At 40.7% G+C, this 18,788-nt stretch overlaps 2 protein-coding genes and 1 pseudogene across 7 annotated transcripts in view; 2 read left to right on the plus strand and 1 right to left on the minus strand.

Annotated features, from left to right (window-relative positions):
* The first annotated feature begins 11,277 nt into the window (after nt 1–11,277).
* On the plus strand, nt 11,278–16,708 carry OXA1L (OXA1L, mitochondrial inner membrane protein). Its single transcript, XM_011372767.2, is given in 11 exon segments — nt 11,278–11,329; nt 11,332–11,495; nt 11,937–12,098; nt 12,906–13,119; nt 14,677–14,820; nt 15,068–15,153; nt 15,328–15,492; nt 15,681–15,785; nt 15,897–16,059; nt 16,149–16,229; nt 16,308–16,708. Coding segments are annotated over 11 exon segments (1,449 nt in total). The 5' UTR covers nt 11,278–11,292; the 3' UTR covers nt 16,436–16,708.
* Nucleotides 12,420–12,538, plus strand: LOC111747179 (annotated as a pseudogene).
* A 438-nt stretch (nt 16,709–17,146) lies between the features above and the next one.
* SLC7A7 (solute carrier family 7 member 7) overlaps nt 17,147–18,788 on the minus strand; it is a 30,359-nt gene continuing 28,717 nt past the window's right edge. For 5 of the 6 annotated variants that reach the window (XM_023538188.1, XM_023538184.1, XM_023538185.1 and 2 more), the window contains 2 exons: nt 18,266–18,415; nt 17,669–18,060 (listed from right to left, as the gene is read on the minus strand). In XM_023538188.1, coding sequence (XP_023393956.1) covers nt 17,755–18,060; nt 18,266–18,415 — 456 coding nt within the window. In that variant the 3' untranslated portion in view covers nt 17,669–17,754. The other variant, XM_023538189.1, reaches the window with a different exon arrangement.

Genomic DNA, 18,788 nt, shown 5'->3' on the forward strand with positions numbered 1-18,788 from the left:
CTATCTTTCCATTTGGCCTAAGGCTCTGTGATAAGTATCAACAAACAATAAGAGCTAGAAGTTCCCCTATAACTTAGCATAATGCAAAAAAAAAACAAAAACAAAAAAAACCTGTTTATAAGACCAGGTAATTTTTTCTAATTCTTATACAGTCTCAGTAGGATGATGATGTTTTTCATCATCACTTCTTATTTATGGAGAGACAATTCTTCTCATTCAACAATGAACTCTATTTTCTGCATCTTGAATAACAAACATGAAATCTGCAAGAAGCATTTTACTTTTCAAAAGCTAACTCATGTTAAATAACTACAACATTTAAGAGAGAAAAGCCTGTCAAACAAAGTGTGGCTTTTTTCTTATACAGAGCACTGTGAGTTGCACTTAGGGTTGACAATTAACACCTTGAGAACTCTAAAAATTTGACAAATAAAATCAACACATATGATTAGGAAGTAAAAAGTAAAAAGTCAGAAGAAAGAACCATAGCCTAAATAATAGAATTAATATATCTATAAATTAAAAAATCTGAAAGGCTGAAACTTACAGAAATAAAGGGAATTAGAAAGGCAAGGTTTGTCAGGGTTTAACCAGCTAGCATTGTTCAAGGAAGAAACTACATAGGGAGTGTTTGTCTTTTATAATACTTTAACCAGCCTCAGACACAATCAAATATCTAAACTTCCAAGCTGAGAAAGCTTTTAACATTATTGAACAACCTCCTACACAGCCTATCTGAACAGCAGTTTCTGGTGACACTCCTCTATTTCTTCATGCCTCCTTCAAACTGCAATAGATATGCTGGAAATTAAGCTCAGTATATGTAGCCATCCAAACTGTTTTTGAAAAGGTTAGAGCGAAAAGATGAGAAGAAAATCACATGTTCTACTGTGAAAACCAAGAGAGAAGAGTTTTAGAAAGAAGGGTAATCAACAGTATCAAATACCATTGAGAATTCTAAGAGAATGAGGGCTGAGAAAAATCCACTGTGCCTTGTGATTAAGAAGCAAGGATTGCTTTTCTGGAACAGGTTGAATGACAAGCACAGAGGCTAAGGAAACAGCAGGAGTCAAGAGAGCAGAACTAGAAATGACTGTGCATTGAGAAAATGAAGTTCCATCTTTAAACACGCAACAATAAAAGGATGAGAAGAATAAACTGAGAGTTGCATCAAGGTCAAACAAAGGTTTGGGGAGAGTTGGTGTTGATTTGTTTTGTTTTGTTTTGTGTTGTGTTTTTTTTTAGCACAGGAAAGCAGATTATGTCTATAGGCAGAGGAGAGAAGAGAAAATTAAAGATGCTTAAGCTAGACAAAAAGGAGATAATTAAGGGGGAAAAACTTTCATTCTAGACGTTATAGCACCCATGAGGAAGAAAAGAGGATTGAGAAAACAAAGAGGATTGAGAGCACTGGAATAGTTTACACTTAGAAAGAAGAAATTTCGTTTATGTCTGAGATAGAGAGAGAGAGAGAAAGAAACAGTTACTAAGTTATTTTGGAATGTATTAAAAGACTCATCCCTCATGGTCTTTTCTTTATTTTGTTAGGAAAGTAGGAGGAAAAGCCCCTGTCAGTGGGGAAGAAGATACGAGTGCTAAGGGGCATCCAGAGGGGAGAAAAGGAAAGAAAAGGCTTAGAACCCCTGTGAGCAGTAAACTACACATGAAATAAAAGTAGGCACTCAGTGGACATTTGAATAAATTCATAAGATGAAAAAAAATTATTGCCAAGTAACAGAGAGATCCCCAGTTCATTAAGTAATAAAATTTTCTCATGATTTTTATAAACTTCTGCAGTCCCACTAAAGCGTTAGTAGCAAACTGGCAGAACCAAAAGATACAGGAAGGATAGATAAGACACTGCCTTCACTGTAACCTGGGAACTTTCCTCAAAGGTCTTGGAGGAAAAGTAAAAGGTCCAGGCCACCTAGACTTTTATTTGTAAGTACAGCCCCAATATTGGGATAGAACTGGAAATACAAGCTGGACAAGAAGATAAGTGTACCAAAAATGTATGAACTTCATTTATTAATGCTTTGTCATAAAATTATCATTGTGTCTTCAAGATTGCAATTTTTTTTTTCTATTTTTCCTTTGTGAGTATATGTAAGACCATTGTCAACCATCTGCTCTTAGCTTTCCACATCATTCATCTAGAGAATCCACACGGTCTTACAGTTTCCATCATCACATCAGTGCTGACAATGACAAAATATTTCCAGCTCGCATATTTCTCACAAACTCCAGTGCCATTTTTCCATCTATGTGCGAGATATCTCTACTTGGATAGCCCACTGTCGTTACAAATTCAGTATATCCAAAGCAAAACCTGACACCTTCCCAAAAATCCAGCTCCAGTACTGCTACAGTCAGGATCCAGTCAAGAGACAGAAACCACACCAGTTATTTGGACAGAGAGTTGAATATAAAGAATTGTTAAGTAGGCCTAACGTTGTTAACTGTGTAATCACAAGAATAGAACTCTAAAGTATCACAGAAGTAGCAACTGCAGAAAGCAGCTAACCCTCAAGGCCCAAGGAACAAAAGGAAGAGGCTAGGGTTATTTGAACATTGAAGCTTAGAGAAGGGCCCCATTAGAACTGAAATTCAGATATCTGAGGAGGGAGTACAAGCCAGCTGATGCTAGTGTCTCTGAGGGGATGTGATAAGATTGGTTCTGCAAGTATTGGGAAAAAATTAAAAACTGGATTCAACAACTGCTAGGAGAAGAATTGCTGGGGTAAAGAAGTGCTGCTGGGATGCTGCTCACAGGGAATACAATTAGGAAAACCACATGGAACAAACACGAAGGAGCTAGTCATTTTTCTCCCCTATAGCCTTTCGGCCTCCCTCTAGCACTCATTACTGGCAGAGCTGAACAGGGAGCCAGCTGGTGAAGCACAAGTGCAGTTTGTAGATTACCGGCCCCAGCATCACAAAGCAGTTGGTTTTGGAGCTAAGACACAATTACCTGATAACCAACACAGATTCTGAGCTATATTAGTGAGGGTCCAGCCAGAAAACAGGGTCCGCAAAGTATCTCAGAGGAATTTTATCACAAGGAATTGGTATACGGGTCGTAGAAGGACTGGGAAGTCAAACAGGGAACAATGAAGCAATCCAGAAATTGACAATAGCAGGCAGCCGTCAATGAACTCTAAGCTGGAGGGACAATGGGAGGTAGCGGTGTTACTAGAGCTCAAGAATCTAAGGGCATCCAGAGGGCACTCAAATTATGGCAACCAAGGTCTACCTGGAGGGAGCTAGGATCATGAAGAGAAAGGCTGTCTGGCCAAGGAGGGAGGAGATGCAACTGCTAGAAATAATGCAAGAAGCAGAGAAAGGAAGAGGGAAATACCCTGGATTCTGTCTCCTCTCTTTCTATACTCTTCACCAGTGACTTCCATTGCCAGACCTATCCAGAATCCAGAAAGCAAGGAAATGTAGTTCCATGTGATACAAGACAGAGAGGGTAAGGGCAGAGCAGGATCTGAGAAGCAAGCAGGCAAACGACCAGTGTCCTAATTTATGCAGCTATGTCCATGGCGCCACTATTTCTTTTTTTTTCTTTTTTTTTACTTCTCTGCTCAAAATCCCCAGTTATCTTTAGTTTCCTCAACTTCAATGCCCACATCTAATTAGTGTTTGACCCAATCTGATCTACAGTGCTTTTCTCTTAAAAATGTCTCCAATATCTCTTTTCATCACACTGGCCCAACTTAATTCAGGCCTTTCTCACTGCGGATATGGGTTAGTATAATGGTCTCCCCCTAACTAATTTAGAACCTCCAATTTTTTTCTGCTGCTATCTATGTCTATTCCAGAAATCGGCAAACCATGACCAATAAGCTATACTTAGCTCACCTATTTTTGTACATTAAGCTTTATTGGAATGCCATATTCATTTGTTTACATATAGTCTGTAACTGTTTTCACACAACGACAGAGTTCAGTAATAGTGACAAAGACCATATGGCCCACAAAGCCTAAAATGTTTACTCTCCCCAGCCCTTTACAGATGAAGTTTGCCAGCCCCTGGAGTGGAATAGAGTCTATTTCATAGCAACAACTAACCTTCCTCAAGCACTCTCCATGCGTCATTTTCCTACCTTCGAATTATTCTTCATGTCCATATGATAAAATCTAAAATTTACAGCTTGTCATGATTCAACAGTTTCCCAAAACTGGTGCCATATTAAATTAATGTTTAAGCCAACGATTTGTTGAAATAGTGACTATAACTTAACACAGTGCCCAGCACATAGTAAACAATCAATAATTTAGGTATTGTTATTGTTATTTAACCTATTCTCCCATCATTATCCACCATATAGCTTCCTACTTACCCTATTTTTTGTCTCTGATATTACCAATAACATACCAATTTTTAAATAGTGCTATAAGCTGTATTGTGTCCCCCCAAAATTCATATGTTGAATTCTAACACCAAGTACCTCAGAATGTAACAGTATTTGGAAATAAGGTCTTTAAAGGGACAATTAAGTTAAAATGAGATCTTTCGGGTGGACCCTAATCCAATTTGACCAGTGTCCTTATAAGAAAAGGAAATTTGGACACACAGGGAGACACTAGAAACGGGTGCAGACAGGAGGATGACCCTGTAAAGACACAGCAAGAAGGCCATCTGCAAGCCAAGGAGATAGGCCTCAGAGAAGAAATCAAACCTACTGACACCTTGATCTTGGACCTCTACCATCCAGAATTATAAGAAAATTAATTTATATTGTTTAAGCCACCTAGTTTGTGGTATATTATTATGGCAGCCCTAACAAACTAATGCAAATAGTATTTAAGAATATAAATATAATATATGATCACAGTAAGAAATGTTAAAATTATAGAAAAATATAGAGATGGAAATAAAAATCACCCAGTCTTGGCAGGGTGCCTTATGTAGTAGGTGTTCTGTGGGGCCCAGTGGTGCAGTCTCCCTAGTCACCTAAGCTGGGTGCTCCAGGGATATCCCTTGTGTGGGTTGTGTGTGTCCTCCCATTGTAATTGAACCTTGATTGCTGTTGGCACATCAGTGGGTAGGATTGACCTTCAGGCTGACTGGCTATGAGGACTAGCTGAGACTATAGCTATCGTGTGGACGCTGATCCCACAGAGAAGGATTAGCCCCAGCAGGGCCCGAGTGCCTACTGAGTCTACCCTTTAGATGTGTTATTTGTGGAGCTAATTGAGTGGTGTTCTGATGTTGGCTGAAGCTAGTCACCAGGTGTGTTGAGTCTGGGGCTTCTTGGAAGGGGGTCTGGTGCAGGCCAAGGTCAGCTGCTGCCTGTGCCCCGCCCAGGCCCACCTAGTAGGAACTACAAAATGATCCACAGTTGGTAGCTGCCAGTGCTGGACTTAGAGACACCTGGGAGAGGCTATGCTGTGAACTGAGGCTGACTGACACTAGTGCCGGGCTTGGGACCACTTAGCAAGAGGTATAGGGCACACCAAGGCCAGCTGTTTCTTGTTTAAGGTTTACAGACCTTTGAAAGATTTTAGGAAAGTCTGGAGCATAGGCCAAGACTGGCTTCTTGTGAGGAACAGCTGAAAGAGGTTTGGGCTGGTGTGCTAGTTGGGTGGGGCAGTGTCTCAGGGAATCACCAGGGTGGGGCAAGTGGTGTTAGCCAGATTGACAGAGACTGAGATTTGGTGACTGCCCGTGCCTCTAGGATGTGAGGGGAAAGGACTCAGCAAAGAAACAATGGCACTTGCTGGCACTTCTGTCCCAAAGAGAGCTGCCCCTCCAGCCTTCACCCTGCAGCCAAATAATTCAGTTCCTCCCCATATGTCCCTGTCACTTTTCAAGCTGCTGTCCCTTCACTGGAGCTTAAAGCAAGTTTTTGAAAGAGAGTGAATCTGTGCTCAGACTCTTTAAGAGGACACCTGAGTCTACAGCAGCCCTCTGTGTCACCTGGATAGAATCCCTGCTGATTTTCACAGCCAGATGTTGTGGGGCTCCTCTTCCTGGCACTAGTGCTACAGGCTCGGGAGCCTGGTATGGGGCTGAGACCCCCAGCTCCTCAAGGGGTACCTCCACAGCCAAGATATCCCTCCCAATTTTTAACTGCCACATGTGGGTGTGGGACCAACCCACTTGGCCTCTGCCCCTCCTACTGGTCTCAATGTAGCTGCTTCTTTATATTCTTTGTTATAGGAGTTTTTTTCAGCTGGTCTTCAGGTGATTCTCAAGAATGGTTGTTCTATAATTTAGTTGTAATTTTGCTGTGGTTGTGGGAGGAGGCGAGCACAGCATTTACCTACTCTGCAATCTCGACTGGAACTATTCTAAATATTTATCTTTTTAAAAGGAAGACTAAATAGGATTATTGATATTAAACTCTCTACACAAAGTGGCTTTTCATTCATTACAGAGTGGTTTTTATTGCCTAGAACAGTGCCAGGGACATAACAGGCACCCAACAAATATTTTATTGAATAAATGAATGTTGAATGAATGAATGAACGGCCTTTTACATGGCACTCTGGTAGGAATTACTTAGTTGTAACATAGCTAGGTCCAATTTTTAAGTTAATAAATTCCTGGAGACTATATCTTCTAAAAGATTTCTTGATTAAGCATTCTGCTTAGGGAGAAATCATCCATGTGTAAGTAAAACTGACACAAAATTACATATAGGTGTCTAATATAGAGACGTAATACAATAAACAGTGAAATACAGACTTGGAGACTCTCCAAATAAGGTGTTTTTTGCAAAAGGCAATATTGCTTTGCTTTATCGTTCATTCTGCCTGCAATGCCATACTACTTTCTTTATCTAGCTCTGTGTATCTATTAACTAAGGCCAAGATTAAAAATGGTTTCCTCAGTGAAGCCATCCCAGTGTTCTCTTAGGTAGAAACAATCTCTCTCCTCAACTACCAAAGCACTGTATTTGTATGTCTCATAAGGCACGAAAGAATGAATATCCATGCTGGGTGGAAAAGTAAAGAAATTATCCAGAGAATTAAATTTTAAAAAATAGTTTTTCATTTCGCAATTACAATTGACATACAATATTATGTTAGTTTCAGGTGCTACATTTTTGTTTTGTTTTGTTTTTTACTCGAAATATATAGATAGCTGAGGCAAATATACTATTTTGGCAGAATGATTAATTCTATAAACTTTTTCACTTATAAATCAAATTTATCGATGCATACCACAGAAAGCATGCCCATTTAAGTGAATAGTTTGTTGAATTTCGATAAATGTATTCACCTATATAACAACCACCACAATCAAGATATAAAATATTTCTATCATCACAAAATGTTCCTTTATGCCCCTTGGGAGTCTATTCTACTCTCACCCACCCATTTGCAACTCCAAGAAATCATTGATTTGCTTTCTGTCACTATGGATTAGTTTTGCAATTCTAGAAATTCATGTAAATGGAATTGGATCATGTATTCTTTCTGTCTGGCTTCTATCAGTCAGCATAGTGTTTTTGAGATTCACTCATTTTGTTGTGTCTATCAGTGATTCATTTCTTTTTATTGCTGAGTAATATTTTATTATCTGAATATACTAAAATTTATCTAGTCTCACATTGATAAATATGTGAGGTGGTTCCAGTTTGGTGTTATTATGAATAATGTTGCTGTGAATACTCATGTACAAGTCTTTTGTGAACATGTATTTTCATTTCTCTTGAATAAATGCCTAGGAGTACAATTGCTTGGTTATATAGTGTACATCTAATTTTATAGGAATCTGCCAAGTAATTGTACCATTCTTCATTTCTACCAGCAATTTATGAAAGTTTTAGTTAGTTCACATATTCGCCAATACTTGGTATTGTCAATCAATTAATTTCAGCAGTTCTTGTAGATATGTCATGGTATATCGTTGGTTTTATTTTGCATTTCCTCAATGACTAATGATATTAAACATCTTCATGTGATTTTTGGCTATTTCTTCTGGATTCCTCCTTTTGTGAAATGTCTATTCAAAATATTTGCCCATTTTCATTGGTTTGGCTTTTAATTATAAAGTTGTAAGAAAATTCATTTACATATTCTAGATGTAAATCCTTTCTCAGATATATATTTTGTTATTATTTTTCTCCCAGTGTGCTTGCCTTTCAATTTTTCTAATAGTATCTTTCAAAGAGCAGAGGGTTTTTAATTTCGATAGTCCTATTTATCATTTTTTTCTTTTATTAGTGTTTTGTGTGTGTGTGTCCTAAGAAATCTTTGCCTAGACCCAAGATTTTCTTTCATTTCTTCTGGAAAAATTATAGTTTTAGCTTTAACTTCAGGACTATGATCCATTCCAAGTGAATTTTTATAAATAGTACAGCTAAGTGTTGGGGCTTAAATTGTTCCTACAGGAATATCCTATTATTCCATTTCTCTATGAACTCCCTTAGCACTTTTATTGAAACAAATTGATAATCTATGTGTGGATTTATTTCTGGAAATGATTCTATTTCTTTGATCTAAATGTCTATTCTTATGCCAGAACCACATTGATTACTGTTGCTTTATAGCAAATCTTGAAATCAGGTACTATAAGTCCTCCAACTGTGTTCTTCTTTTTCAAAAAGTATTTTGTCTATTCCTAGTCTTTTACATTTTTCATATAAATATATTAATTGCTTGTCAATTTCCATTAAAACGCTAAGGCTTTTATTGAGATTGCTGAAAATCATTTTGAAAAAAATTGACATCTGAACAATACCGAGTCTTACAATCCATGATCATGGTCTATCGCTTCAGTTAATAAGGTCTTTTAAATTTTTTTCTCAGTAATGTTTTATAGCTTCCAGTGTACAAGTCTCACACATATTTTTCAAATTTACCCCTAAACATCTCGTTTTTGATGCTCTTGTTAATAGGTTTGTTTACCAATTGTTCATTATTAGCATACAGAAATACAGTTGATTTGCATTTCTATATTGATCTTGTATCTTACAACCTTACTAAATTTACATATTAGTTATAGTAGAAATTTTTTGTATATTCCTCAGAACTTTTCCCCCTGCTTTGCTGAGATATAATGGACATAAAATTAGTAACTTTAAGGTGTTGGAGCAGACCTATGACCCAGCAGTTCTGCACAAATGATTATCTGCTAACAGACCCCTGTTACAGTACTTTTTTAATAGTATAACTGAGGTACTAATGGTTGACAAAACAGTGGGACAGAGAATGCAATACACTCCACGGGCCATATCTCCTGGTGGTCTTGTGATAGATGATTGTTTATAATCGATATTATCACCATTTTGTTACATATCTCAGTTGGCATGCCATTCCAGCCACTACTAACAAAAATATTTATGGCTACATTTTATGGGACACAGATAATTATCAACTGGAAGGCTTTGATATGTTTGCTAAGGACAGTGAAGTTGATCAAAGGTCACAGCATGAAAGAAATCAGGAACACAGAGATGGAGTTCATGTTGCTTACACATACATCTATACAAATTGACATATAGCACTATATAAGTTTGTGTACAGCATAATGACTTGACTTATATATATTGTAAAATGACTACAGTAGGTTAACATCCATCATCTCATATAGATACTAAAAAAAAAAAATGGTTTCTTCCTTGTGATGAGAACTCTTAGGATTTATTCTCTTAACAACTTTCAAATATACCATAACAGCAGTGTTAACTAGAGTCATCATATTGTACATTAAACTTGCAGTACTTATCTATCTGTAACTGGAAGTTAGTACCTTTTGACCACCTTCATCCAATGCCCCCCAACTCTTGCCTCTGATAAACACAAATCTGATCTCTTTTTCTGAGTTTGATAATTTCTTTTTAGCATCCACATATGAGAACATACAGTATTTGTCTTTGTCTGACTGATATCACTTTGCATAATGCCCTCAAGGTCATCCATGTTGTCACAAATGGTAGGATTTCCATCTTTTTTAAGGCTAAATTGTATCCCATTTTATACATATGTATCACATTTTTTTTACCACATTTTCTTTATCCATTCATCCGTGGATGGATACTTAGGTTGTTTCCATGTCTTAACTATTATAGGTAATGCTATGAACATGGGGTGCAGATATCTCATCAATACAGCGCTTTTCTTTCCTTTTGGAAAGGAAATTCCATATTCCCATAAGTGGAATTGCTGGATCATATTGTAGTCCTATTTTTAGTTCTTTAAGGACTTTCTATACTGTTTTATACAGTGGCTGTACAAAGCTATACGAGGATGCAAATACTAGGAGATATAATTTATTAGGAGCCACCAGAGTAACAATATACTACAGTATAGCACCTACCGCTCCCGCCCAAGTGTCCTGTAGCTGTATAGCTGTCATCACCTCTAACTGTATTCTTTAAAGTAACCAAAAAAAAAAACTTGTTAATAAGAGTATCCAACATCCAACATATGTGACTAATAGGTTATATATCTAATTATTACTAAAATTGTATTTTTCTTTGCCTTGTTTTTACCATTTCTGTCAGGTAGATTCATAACCAACCCAAAATAGCAGTGATTGAAATTTTTTCAGCCTATTGTATCTTTCCCAAATTATACACTGTTATTTAAAAAGCACTCTGTAGTTGAGAGACTTTTGGGGGGTTCAAATATAATCAACTTCCACCTAAGTTGTACTTTTTTTCTTTGGACAAAAGGAACTTCGCCTCACATATCTTTAGGAATGCTATCAACTTCAAGAATCTTTAGGAATGCTATCAACTTCAAGAAACTGAACACCCAAGCAACGAAGACTCAGAGTCGACACTAAAGACCTTCAATTACCTTACACAAGTCAAGAGATGGGTGGTTCCGAGCTTGACACAGCAGCTCAATGACATTATCAAGTATTCAAGGGTTTTCAGTCTTTCCACACAACCATCTTCAGCATGTTAACTTCTTTTTTTTTATCTTTACATTTGTCCCCTCATAGTGACAAGCTGCTCTTCACACAACTACACTTAGAGAAAAAGGGAAATATCGAGTCTTTCTATCTGGGAGGTAATTGTTTTTCCTAGAAGCTGCCTTTCCATAATTTTGTCAGACCTTAGACTACCTCAAAATTCACTGGATCTGCAACTACAATAGCTAGCAATAAGAATCAAACCTCACCGGGCAAGAAAAAAAACACAACAAGCACAGTCAAAACTGTCCCGAGGCTACTTCTTAACTCAACAAATCGCAGAGCCATCATGGATTTAGAGACGGAGGAAAACTGCCCAGTTTATTGCCACTTGCGTGGCTCTTACGTCAATTCCGGGAAAAACTCTATGCGAGGTAAACACAGTCCTTTGCTTCTTCCTACCCACTTCAAATATGGCCGCCAAGCTCCAGTCTCCTTTACAACCTGAACGTGGCGACAGCTCCGACTTCATGCCCATTTCCAAAAGGGCCTCCTCCCGCAGGCCTACGGCTCTGAATGCGCAGGCGCGAACGCAAGTCCTCTTCCCGGCAAAATGGCGGTGGGGTTGATGTGCGGACGCCGGGAGCTTTTGCGCCTGCTAAGGCCGCAGCGTCAGGTAAGGATGCCCCAAGGCTGAGCGTCCGGATGCTGCTGTGTCCCGGTGACCCGAGCCAGGGGCAACTCGTGCTGGGGGCATGCGAGACGCAGACCTGCTCACCGGGATCTGCGTCCCGTGACCTCAGGTCGCGTGAGGACGCAGAGGGTTACTTTCTTTGACCCCCGCGGGCTCAGCGGCTCCGTATCGCTGTCTGTTTGCGGGAACAGACTTCACCCCTGCCAAGGAGACCTCAGCCTCGGTTTCTGGGCCCCGGGGTGGGCCTGCAGTAACTGAGATCGAGGACTCACAACATGCCTTGGGTCCAGCCTCCTGCGCGCGGAGAGTCGCATTGTCCTCACCTATGGTAGCGGGCTGCCTGCTTCTTGGAGCGAGTTGGGGAGCATAATGAGCGACTTATGCTTCCCATAAAATGACTTAATCCTCCTTTTCCCCTCTCAGTTCCACAGCGTCTCTGGACCCTCGCAGTGGCCCCGGAAACCACAGACTGCAGGGCTCTTATTCCCAGTCGGCCGGTGCTGCAGGCGCCCGCGCTATGTCCTCCTCGCGACCCCTATCCCCCGGGGCTTCAGTATCTCTGCCATCTCTTTTGCAGAAGCCCAGGTAAAACACGTTTCGTCCCCGCAGCGTTAGGAATGGTGCTTCTTGGTTGATTTGTTTTTATTTTGTTTTGACAAGGAGGAAGTGAAATGCGGAGGAGAGTTCTTAACCACACTCCACACAGCTCCCCAAATATATCTTTGCTTGGGATATATTTTCGTATCAGTTGGGGAAACGATTGAGAGTACAACAAGAGAGAATGTGACTTCAGGGACGTGTGTATTAGAAAAATTTTAACTTGCATATCATATACATGATTTCATGGATATTGATATTTCTAAGGATGAGACCAAGTAAATATTTTGGTCTTAAAAACTGAGTTGGGTCTATGGCCATGCTGCCCTGAACATTTAAGATCTCGTCTGATCTCGGAAGCTAAACAGGGTTGGGCCTGGTTAGTACTTGGATGGGAGACCACCTAGGAATACCAGGTGTTATAGGTGTGGAAAAAAAAAAAAAAACCTGAGTTGGTTTAAAGGAAAATTATGAGAATAATAGTTTTAGTATGTGCAAAATTGTGCCAGTGATACTCAAATGACTGAAGTTTGGAAAACACTGATACAAGAAATAACTTCCCAACCTGAAAGGTAGTCATGCAATCTTACTCTTAGTAACTTATTTTCTTACCGAGGGGGGCAAAATAAAATGTCATTTTTAAGCTTTGAGTTCTGTGGACACGGTAGGCTAACCTGAGAGAACGAGAAGAAGGGAGTCAAATAAACAACGCAATACTGGTGGTCATAAGGGGACACGCAGTTTCTCTGTGTACTGCTGCCTACTGAATATTACACATGGCTTCCTTTTACACAGGTTCAGGCTCCTCCCGTCATTCCTGCAGCTCCTTCACCCACTTCAGTAACTGAGGTGGCTTCTGGAGAAACTGCAGATATAGTCCAAGCTGCCGCGGAACAGAGCTTCACTGAACTGGGGCTGGGGTCATATACCCCAGTGGGACTGATCCAGAACCTACTAGAATTTATGCATGTTAACATAGGCCTTCCTTGGTGGGGGGCCATTGCTGCATGTAAGTGGAAAACATCCTGGTCGAGGGTGGGGGATTAGGGATAGAACATTAAAGAAAGCAGTTCTGTGAGTGGATCAAGGAAATAGTTGCAGAAGTTTAGGGGTCGAAAAAGCAAATGATTCAAGTGAGGGATAGAGGCTTATGATACTTAGATGCATTCTACCTATATTTCCGAAAGGGCATTATAAAACTACTAGAATAATTGCAATTCAAGACATGTAGATATTTGCATGTGAGCATGGTGTCGGAGTAAGGGGACCTGTTAACAGTGATGAAGCTGCCCTTGTTTAGGAGAGTAGAAGTTCAGGTCAAGTACTTAAAACCTCAAGATTCAGAAAACACATTGCTCCTCTCATAGGCTAAAACTGCTTCAAATTCTGTATCTTCCTTGCTCCAGTGATCATCCTTTGTTTCCCTCTTTATTGCCCTACTCTGAACATAATAAACATGCTCAAGCATACCATGTGTTTCTTGGAAGAAAATCTTCCTTCATCTTTAGTTCACTTGTAATTACTATCTTTCTCTTTCCTTTCTCTTTCCTTCATAGCTGTTATTTAAAAGAGTATTCCATATCCAGTGGCTTACTTCTTTTTTTTCCCTCTGAGACCCTCAGCAATCTGACTTTTACTAATACCATTTCATTCTAACTGCCAGTTACACATCATTGCAAAATCTACTCTTCTTTTCATACTTGACCTTTCTTTTATACACTTTAGACTTTGAAATATATCCCTTAGCTTTTGTGACTCTCTTCTCTAATTTTCTTCCTGTGTTTCTGACCACACCTTCCCATCTCCATTGCCCAGCAGACTGACTACCCCTTCAGTGCTGGTATCCTGGGTTCCATCCTTAGCCCCGCTCTTTCTACTGCACATCACCATCATGTTCCTAGAGCCTAAACCTACTATCTCCTCTCTACTCCCCCATCTCTTTTTAGCCCAGACCCACTTGCTTGCCTGTAGAGACCATAAACTAAATATTTGGAATGATCAAGAAATATGAAGTGTTAAGAAATAGGAAGAATATAAAGCAGTAGGCCACCAGATTACCTCCTACTCCAAATTTTTCTGGGACAGCAGCTTTCAGACTTCATTCCTGGGAGCCCCAGAGTTCTATAAAAATACCTCTGAGCAAAGCAAAGGCCAGAGCTTAAAGAATCCTATGGCTAGACTACCCCATCACCTAGGGCAACTTGATTTAATGTTATGTATATTAGGACTACAATTAGGGGGCTGTCAATTGATAATAGAAAAGTTTTGGAAACCATTGATCTAGAAAATTGGCTCCTAAGACCTTTTGTTCAAGGAAACAAACAGGATTCCTGGTCACTTCTTAGAGAAGTTCATGCTAGATTTTTGTGGTGTCAAAGCAGAGGATTGATGAGGCTTGAAGGAACTAAGTCTTGCCCCTGCCCTTACTTTTGGGCCCCTTGGGCATGAGTCACAGTGTGGAAAAGACAGAATAAGAGAGCCCCTTTCCGTAAGGACTTAAAAATCTTCAGCTTTCTAGCTGCAGAACCGCTTTAATTTTACTCCAATCCTAGTGTGTGTTTTCCAGGTACAGTTCTTGCTCGCTGCCTGGTGTTTCCTCTCATCGTGAAGGGCCAACGAGAGGCAGCCAAGATCCACAACCACTTGCCAGAGATCCAGAAGTTTTCCACTCGAATCAGAGAGGCCAAGTTGGCAGGAGACCATGCGGAGTGTGAGTCAGTTGCAGAATGAGCGTGGGAGAGGACTACATTTGTACTTTTCTTGATATTCTGCTGAGGGAAAGGAACAACTTAAATCAAGAGTTCCTACAGTTGGGCAGGTCCTAAAAATTTACCTTCTTCTTAGGCCTAATGCTTCCAGTGACTGGCCAGGGTCAGTGAGAAATGTCATGGCCAGGCAATGAGGATAGTCACCTGCACCAACCGTCTGCCCAACCATTAACTTCCCCTCATTCACAGTTTACAGGGCCTCCTCGGAGATGACATTTTATCAGAAAAAGCATGACATTAAACTCCTTAGACCTCTCATTCTACCTCTGACTCAGGTGAGCAAAAACATTTCCCTTATTTTATCCAATCAGATTATCTACACTGTTTCCCATGCCCTAGATCCCCAAACACCAGGTGGTGGTTGGTGGTATTGTACATGGTTTTCAGTAATAGAATAATGAAAGTGTTCTCTCTGCTGAAGGGTCCTAACACTGCTTATTTTGTTACAGGCCCCAATCTTCATCTCCTTCTTCATTTCCTTGAGAGAAATGGCCAACCTTCCTGTGCCTAGCCTACAGACAGGTGGCCTCTGGTGGTTCCAGGATCTCACACTATCTGACCCCACCTACATATTACCACTGGTAGTCACTGCTACAATGTGGGGCGTCCTTGAGGTAAGCCTAGGTTGGCCAAGTGCCAGGCCTGCAAAATGAACTGGTGGTAGGAGTAAAGTAGTTCTGCAGAATAGTCATTCTTCATTCCCTGGAGAAATAGAGTTGATGGGTAAGAAATCTGAACTACAGTCGCTAAAACTGACATGCATTTGCTACTCTTACTTTTTTTTTTTTTTTTTTTTTGGCAGCTAGGTGCTGAGACTGGTGTGCAAAGTTCTGACCTTCAGTGGATGAGAAATGTTATGAGATTGATGCCCCTGGCAGTCTTGCCCATAACTGTCCATTTCCCCACGGTAGGTGATGGCTTAGAGGCTGGCTCCAACTCTTTCCACCTAGCCTAGCTGCCTCCCAGCAAGCTGACCAGAAATGCAGCTTCTGAGGACCCTCTCTTCCTTCTCTTTCAGGCAGTGTTCATGTATTGGCTCTCCTCCAATGTGTTTTCCCTGGTCCAGGTGGCTTGCCTCCGGATTCCAGCTGTACGCACTGTACTTAAAATCCCCCAGCGTGTTGTTCATGACCCTAACAAATTACCTCCACAGGAAGGCTTCTTAAAGAGCTTCAAAAAAGGTAACAGCCTATCTTCTGAGAATCAGGACCAGGGGAAAGTGGTCTAAAAATGAGTATGAAAACCTCTGGTCTTACTCATTTTTACATAGGCTGGAAAAATGCTGAAATCACCCATCAGCTACAACAGCGTGAACAGCGCATGCAGAATCACTTGGAGCTAGCAGCCAGAGGTAAATAACCCTTTCAGGCAGAATTCTGTCATTGTTTCTTCCTTTCCTTTGCTCACTGAGATTCTCTTCTTCCCCCAGGTCCTTTACGACAGACCTTCACCCACAACCCTCTGCTACAGCATGGAAGAAATCCCCCTCCCAACACCCTTAACAGCAGCAACAACAAACCGAACTCAAAGCAGCCCTGGCGTGACACACTTGGCTGAATTCTGTTCCCTGCTCATACTGGCAGGAACTCTCTTCAAAGATTCAGCTTTAGAACAAGATTTGACACTGGGTCCTTGCCCCAGACCTAGAAACTGTGGGACATGGAGACGTTCATTTAAAAAGTGGATTCCGCTACAGACTGTCACACCTAAGCATAAAAAAGCATTGGGGAGCCAAGTGATCTTCCCATCCACAGAACTAGTAAACCTCTGTGCTATATGCTGCTTCCTGATACTTATTAAATGGGGAGATGGATTGTGTGATTCAGAAAACTGAAGAATAGATTGAGTGGTGACTGCTCTTGCTGGCCCATCCTTTTAGGGAGTGTCTTAGTGTAGTGACCTGGTATTAAGTGACCCTACTCTATAAACGTGTTGTTCCAGCCATATTTGCATTGCAGTCATAGAGATATGCCTGATAAGCTGAGATTGTATCTAAATAGAGTACCCCAAGATTACCTATAAAATATCCTTCTAGAAGTAGATATGCTCAAATTCTTACTGGTAATTAAGAATGGAAGTTGATGTCGTTTTTATCTAACCTAACGTTTTGCTGTAGCAACTTAAGTGTTTTTCTGTGTAGACATTGGTTACATCAGTCTTTAGCAACTGGCTTGAGAGGGAAGAAATGGTTCGATACTTTCAAACAATCCTTCCTGCCAGACTTATAAGAACTATCTCAGATACTTATAAAATGAAGCTACTCAAAGCTTAGGAACATAACCCTTTTATTGTCCAGCACCTATTAGTTTCATGTCTCTCCAAAGGAGACAAGAAGTTTGGAGCATTACCCTTTTAAAGGAAAAGGTGTGCACCCAGAGGTGAGTGAATATCTTAACACATGGGAATGTGCTTTTAGAAAAACCAAGCCCACACCTGACATGCTCCCATCACAGTCTGCTTTAGCATCCTTTTTTAAAAAAATCTGGAACAATATCTAGCAAAACAAATAAATTACTGTCCATCTCTCAAAAACCAAGTTCCAAGGTTGCTGAAGCTGCCTAGACCAGGCTTCTGGACAGTTGCCTCGAAAGAAGTGAGCTTTCCTTTTCAACTTCCTTGGCTCCAGCCAGTAGGAGACGAGAGGCCCCTGCTTTTCACATCTCAGGATTCCAGGGTTATTTAGTTAGACTTGGGATCTCGTTGCTTGGGCACTTCTCCATCTTCCAAATCCATCTCAGCAGCAACTGACATACATATGACCTGGAGATACCATGTGGTGGATGCTACAAAGAGAAGTTTGAGTCAAAACTGGGAAGAGAGAAGCTGGGCTGAGTTCAAGTGGCACTCGATGGGGTTGAGCCTGAGGGGTGATTCAGTTAAACCTTGGGGTTAACAGGAGAGGGCTGTGGCAAAGGTAACTTGGGAGAGGATATGTAGAAAAGGCAAAAAAAAAAAAAAGTGTAAATTAGCCAAACCAACCTGAGGATCCAAGGCTTACCTACAATCCTTCGGAGGCAAGGAGGTCGTTTGTGTTCTGGCACTCTGACGATGAGGAAATAAAAGGGCAAGCCTGAGAGGGCAATGGCAATGCCAATGAGGGAATTGATGGTATCACTGTAAAGTGGAATAGCCACCAGGAAGACGGTGCAGAGGCAGAAGACAATGGGGAAGAAAAGGCTGAGCTAAGGGGACAGAAGAAACAGTGAAGTTAGCTCAGGATTGACAACCAAAATGACCCTACCTCCTGTGAAGATCAGAGCACTGAACCACCTTTCCATCCCTTCCATCACAGTATCACCAGCACATCCTAGACAGAGACTTCTGAATAAACTGTCGTGTAAGCATCTCCAGAGCAGATGGTGCATAGGTAGAATGGAGGTGAGTTACCTTGAGGGAACGAGGCCGATCAGGCTCCTTCCAGCGCAGATAAAGCTGACCCACAATCGAGAGCCCCACAAAGAACCAGTAGCTGAAGCTGTAGTAGTTAATGAGCTGGAAGATGTCCTCTACACACAAGTAGATCAGTGCCATGACACCCTGTGAGCACAAGCTCAAGTCAGCTCCTCCCATGGCCTTTGTTACTCAAGTCACTTTTCACTCTACCTCTCACAAACCCATCCCCTTGTCAAGACCTCAGAGTGTCCCCATTTATCCTTTTCTGTTCTCATCCTCTTTAGCACCCGTTTTAATATCTCATTCCTTCTCTATTAAGTCAGCAGTCTCTCGGCCAAGCCTTTGCCAAGTTAACACCCTATAAAGCACAGCTCAAAACAGTTCTTCAAAAATCTTGTCCCTAAGAGCCTCCCCATAAGAATTCCAACCTACATTTCAGCTTATCTCCTACCCAGTTCCACCGTTTTACCTCAGAATTTTCTGATGCTGTTTCTTTTAAAGTCCATCTCTGCTATTG

This window comes from Pteropus vampyrus, unplaced genomic scaffold (assembly GCF_000151845.1).
Source record: "Pteropus vampyrus isolate Shadow unplaced genomic scaffold, Pvam_2.0 Scaffold213, whole genome shotgun sequence".
Lineage (NCBI taxonomy): Eukaryota > Metazoa > Chordata > Mammalia > Chiroptera > Pteropodidae > Pteropus > Pteropus vampyrus.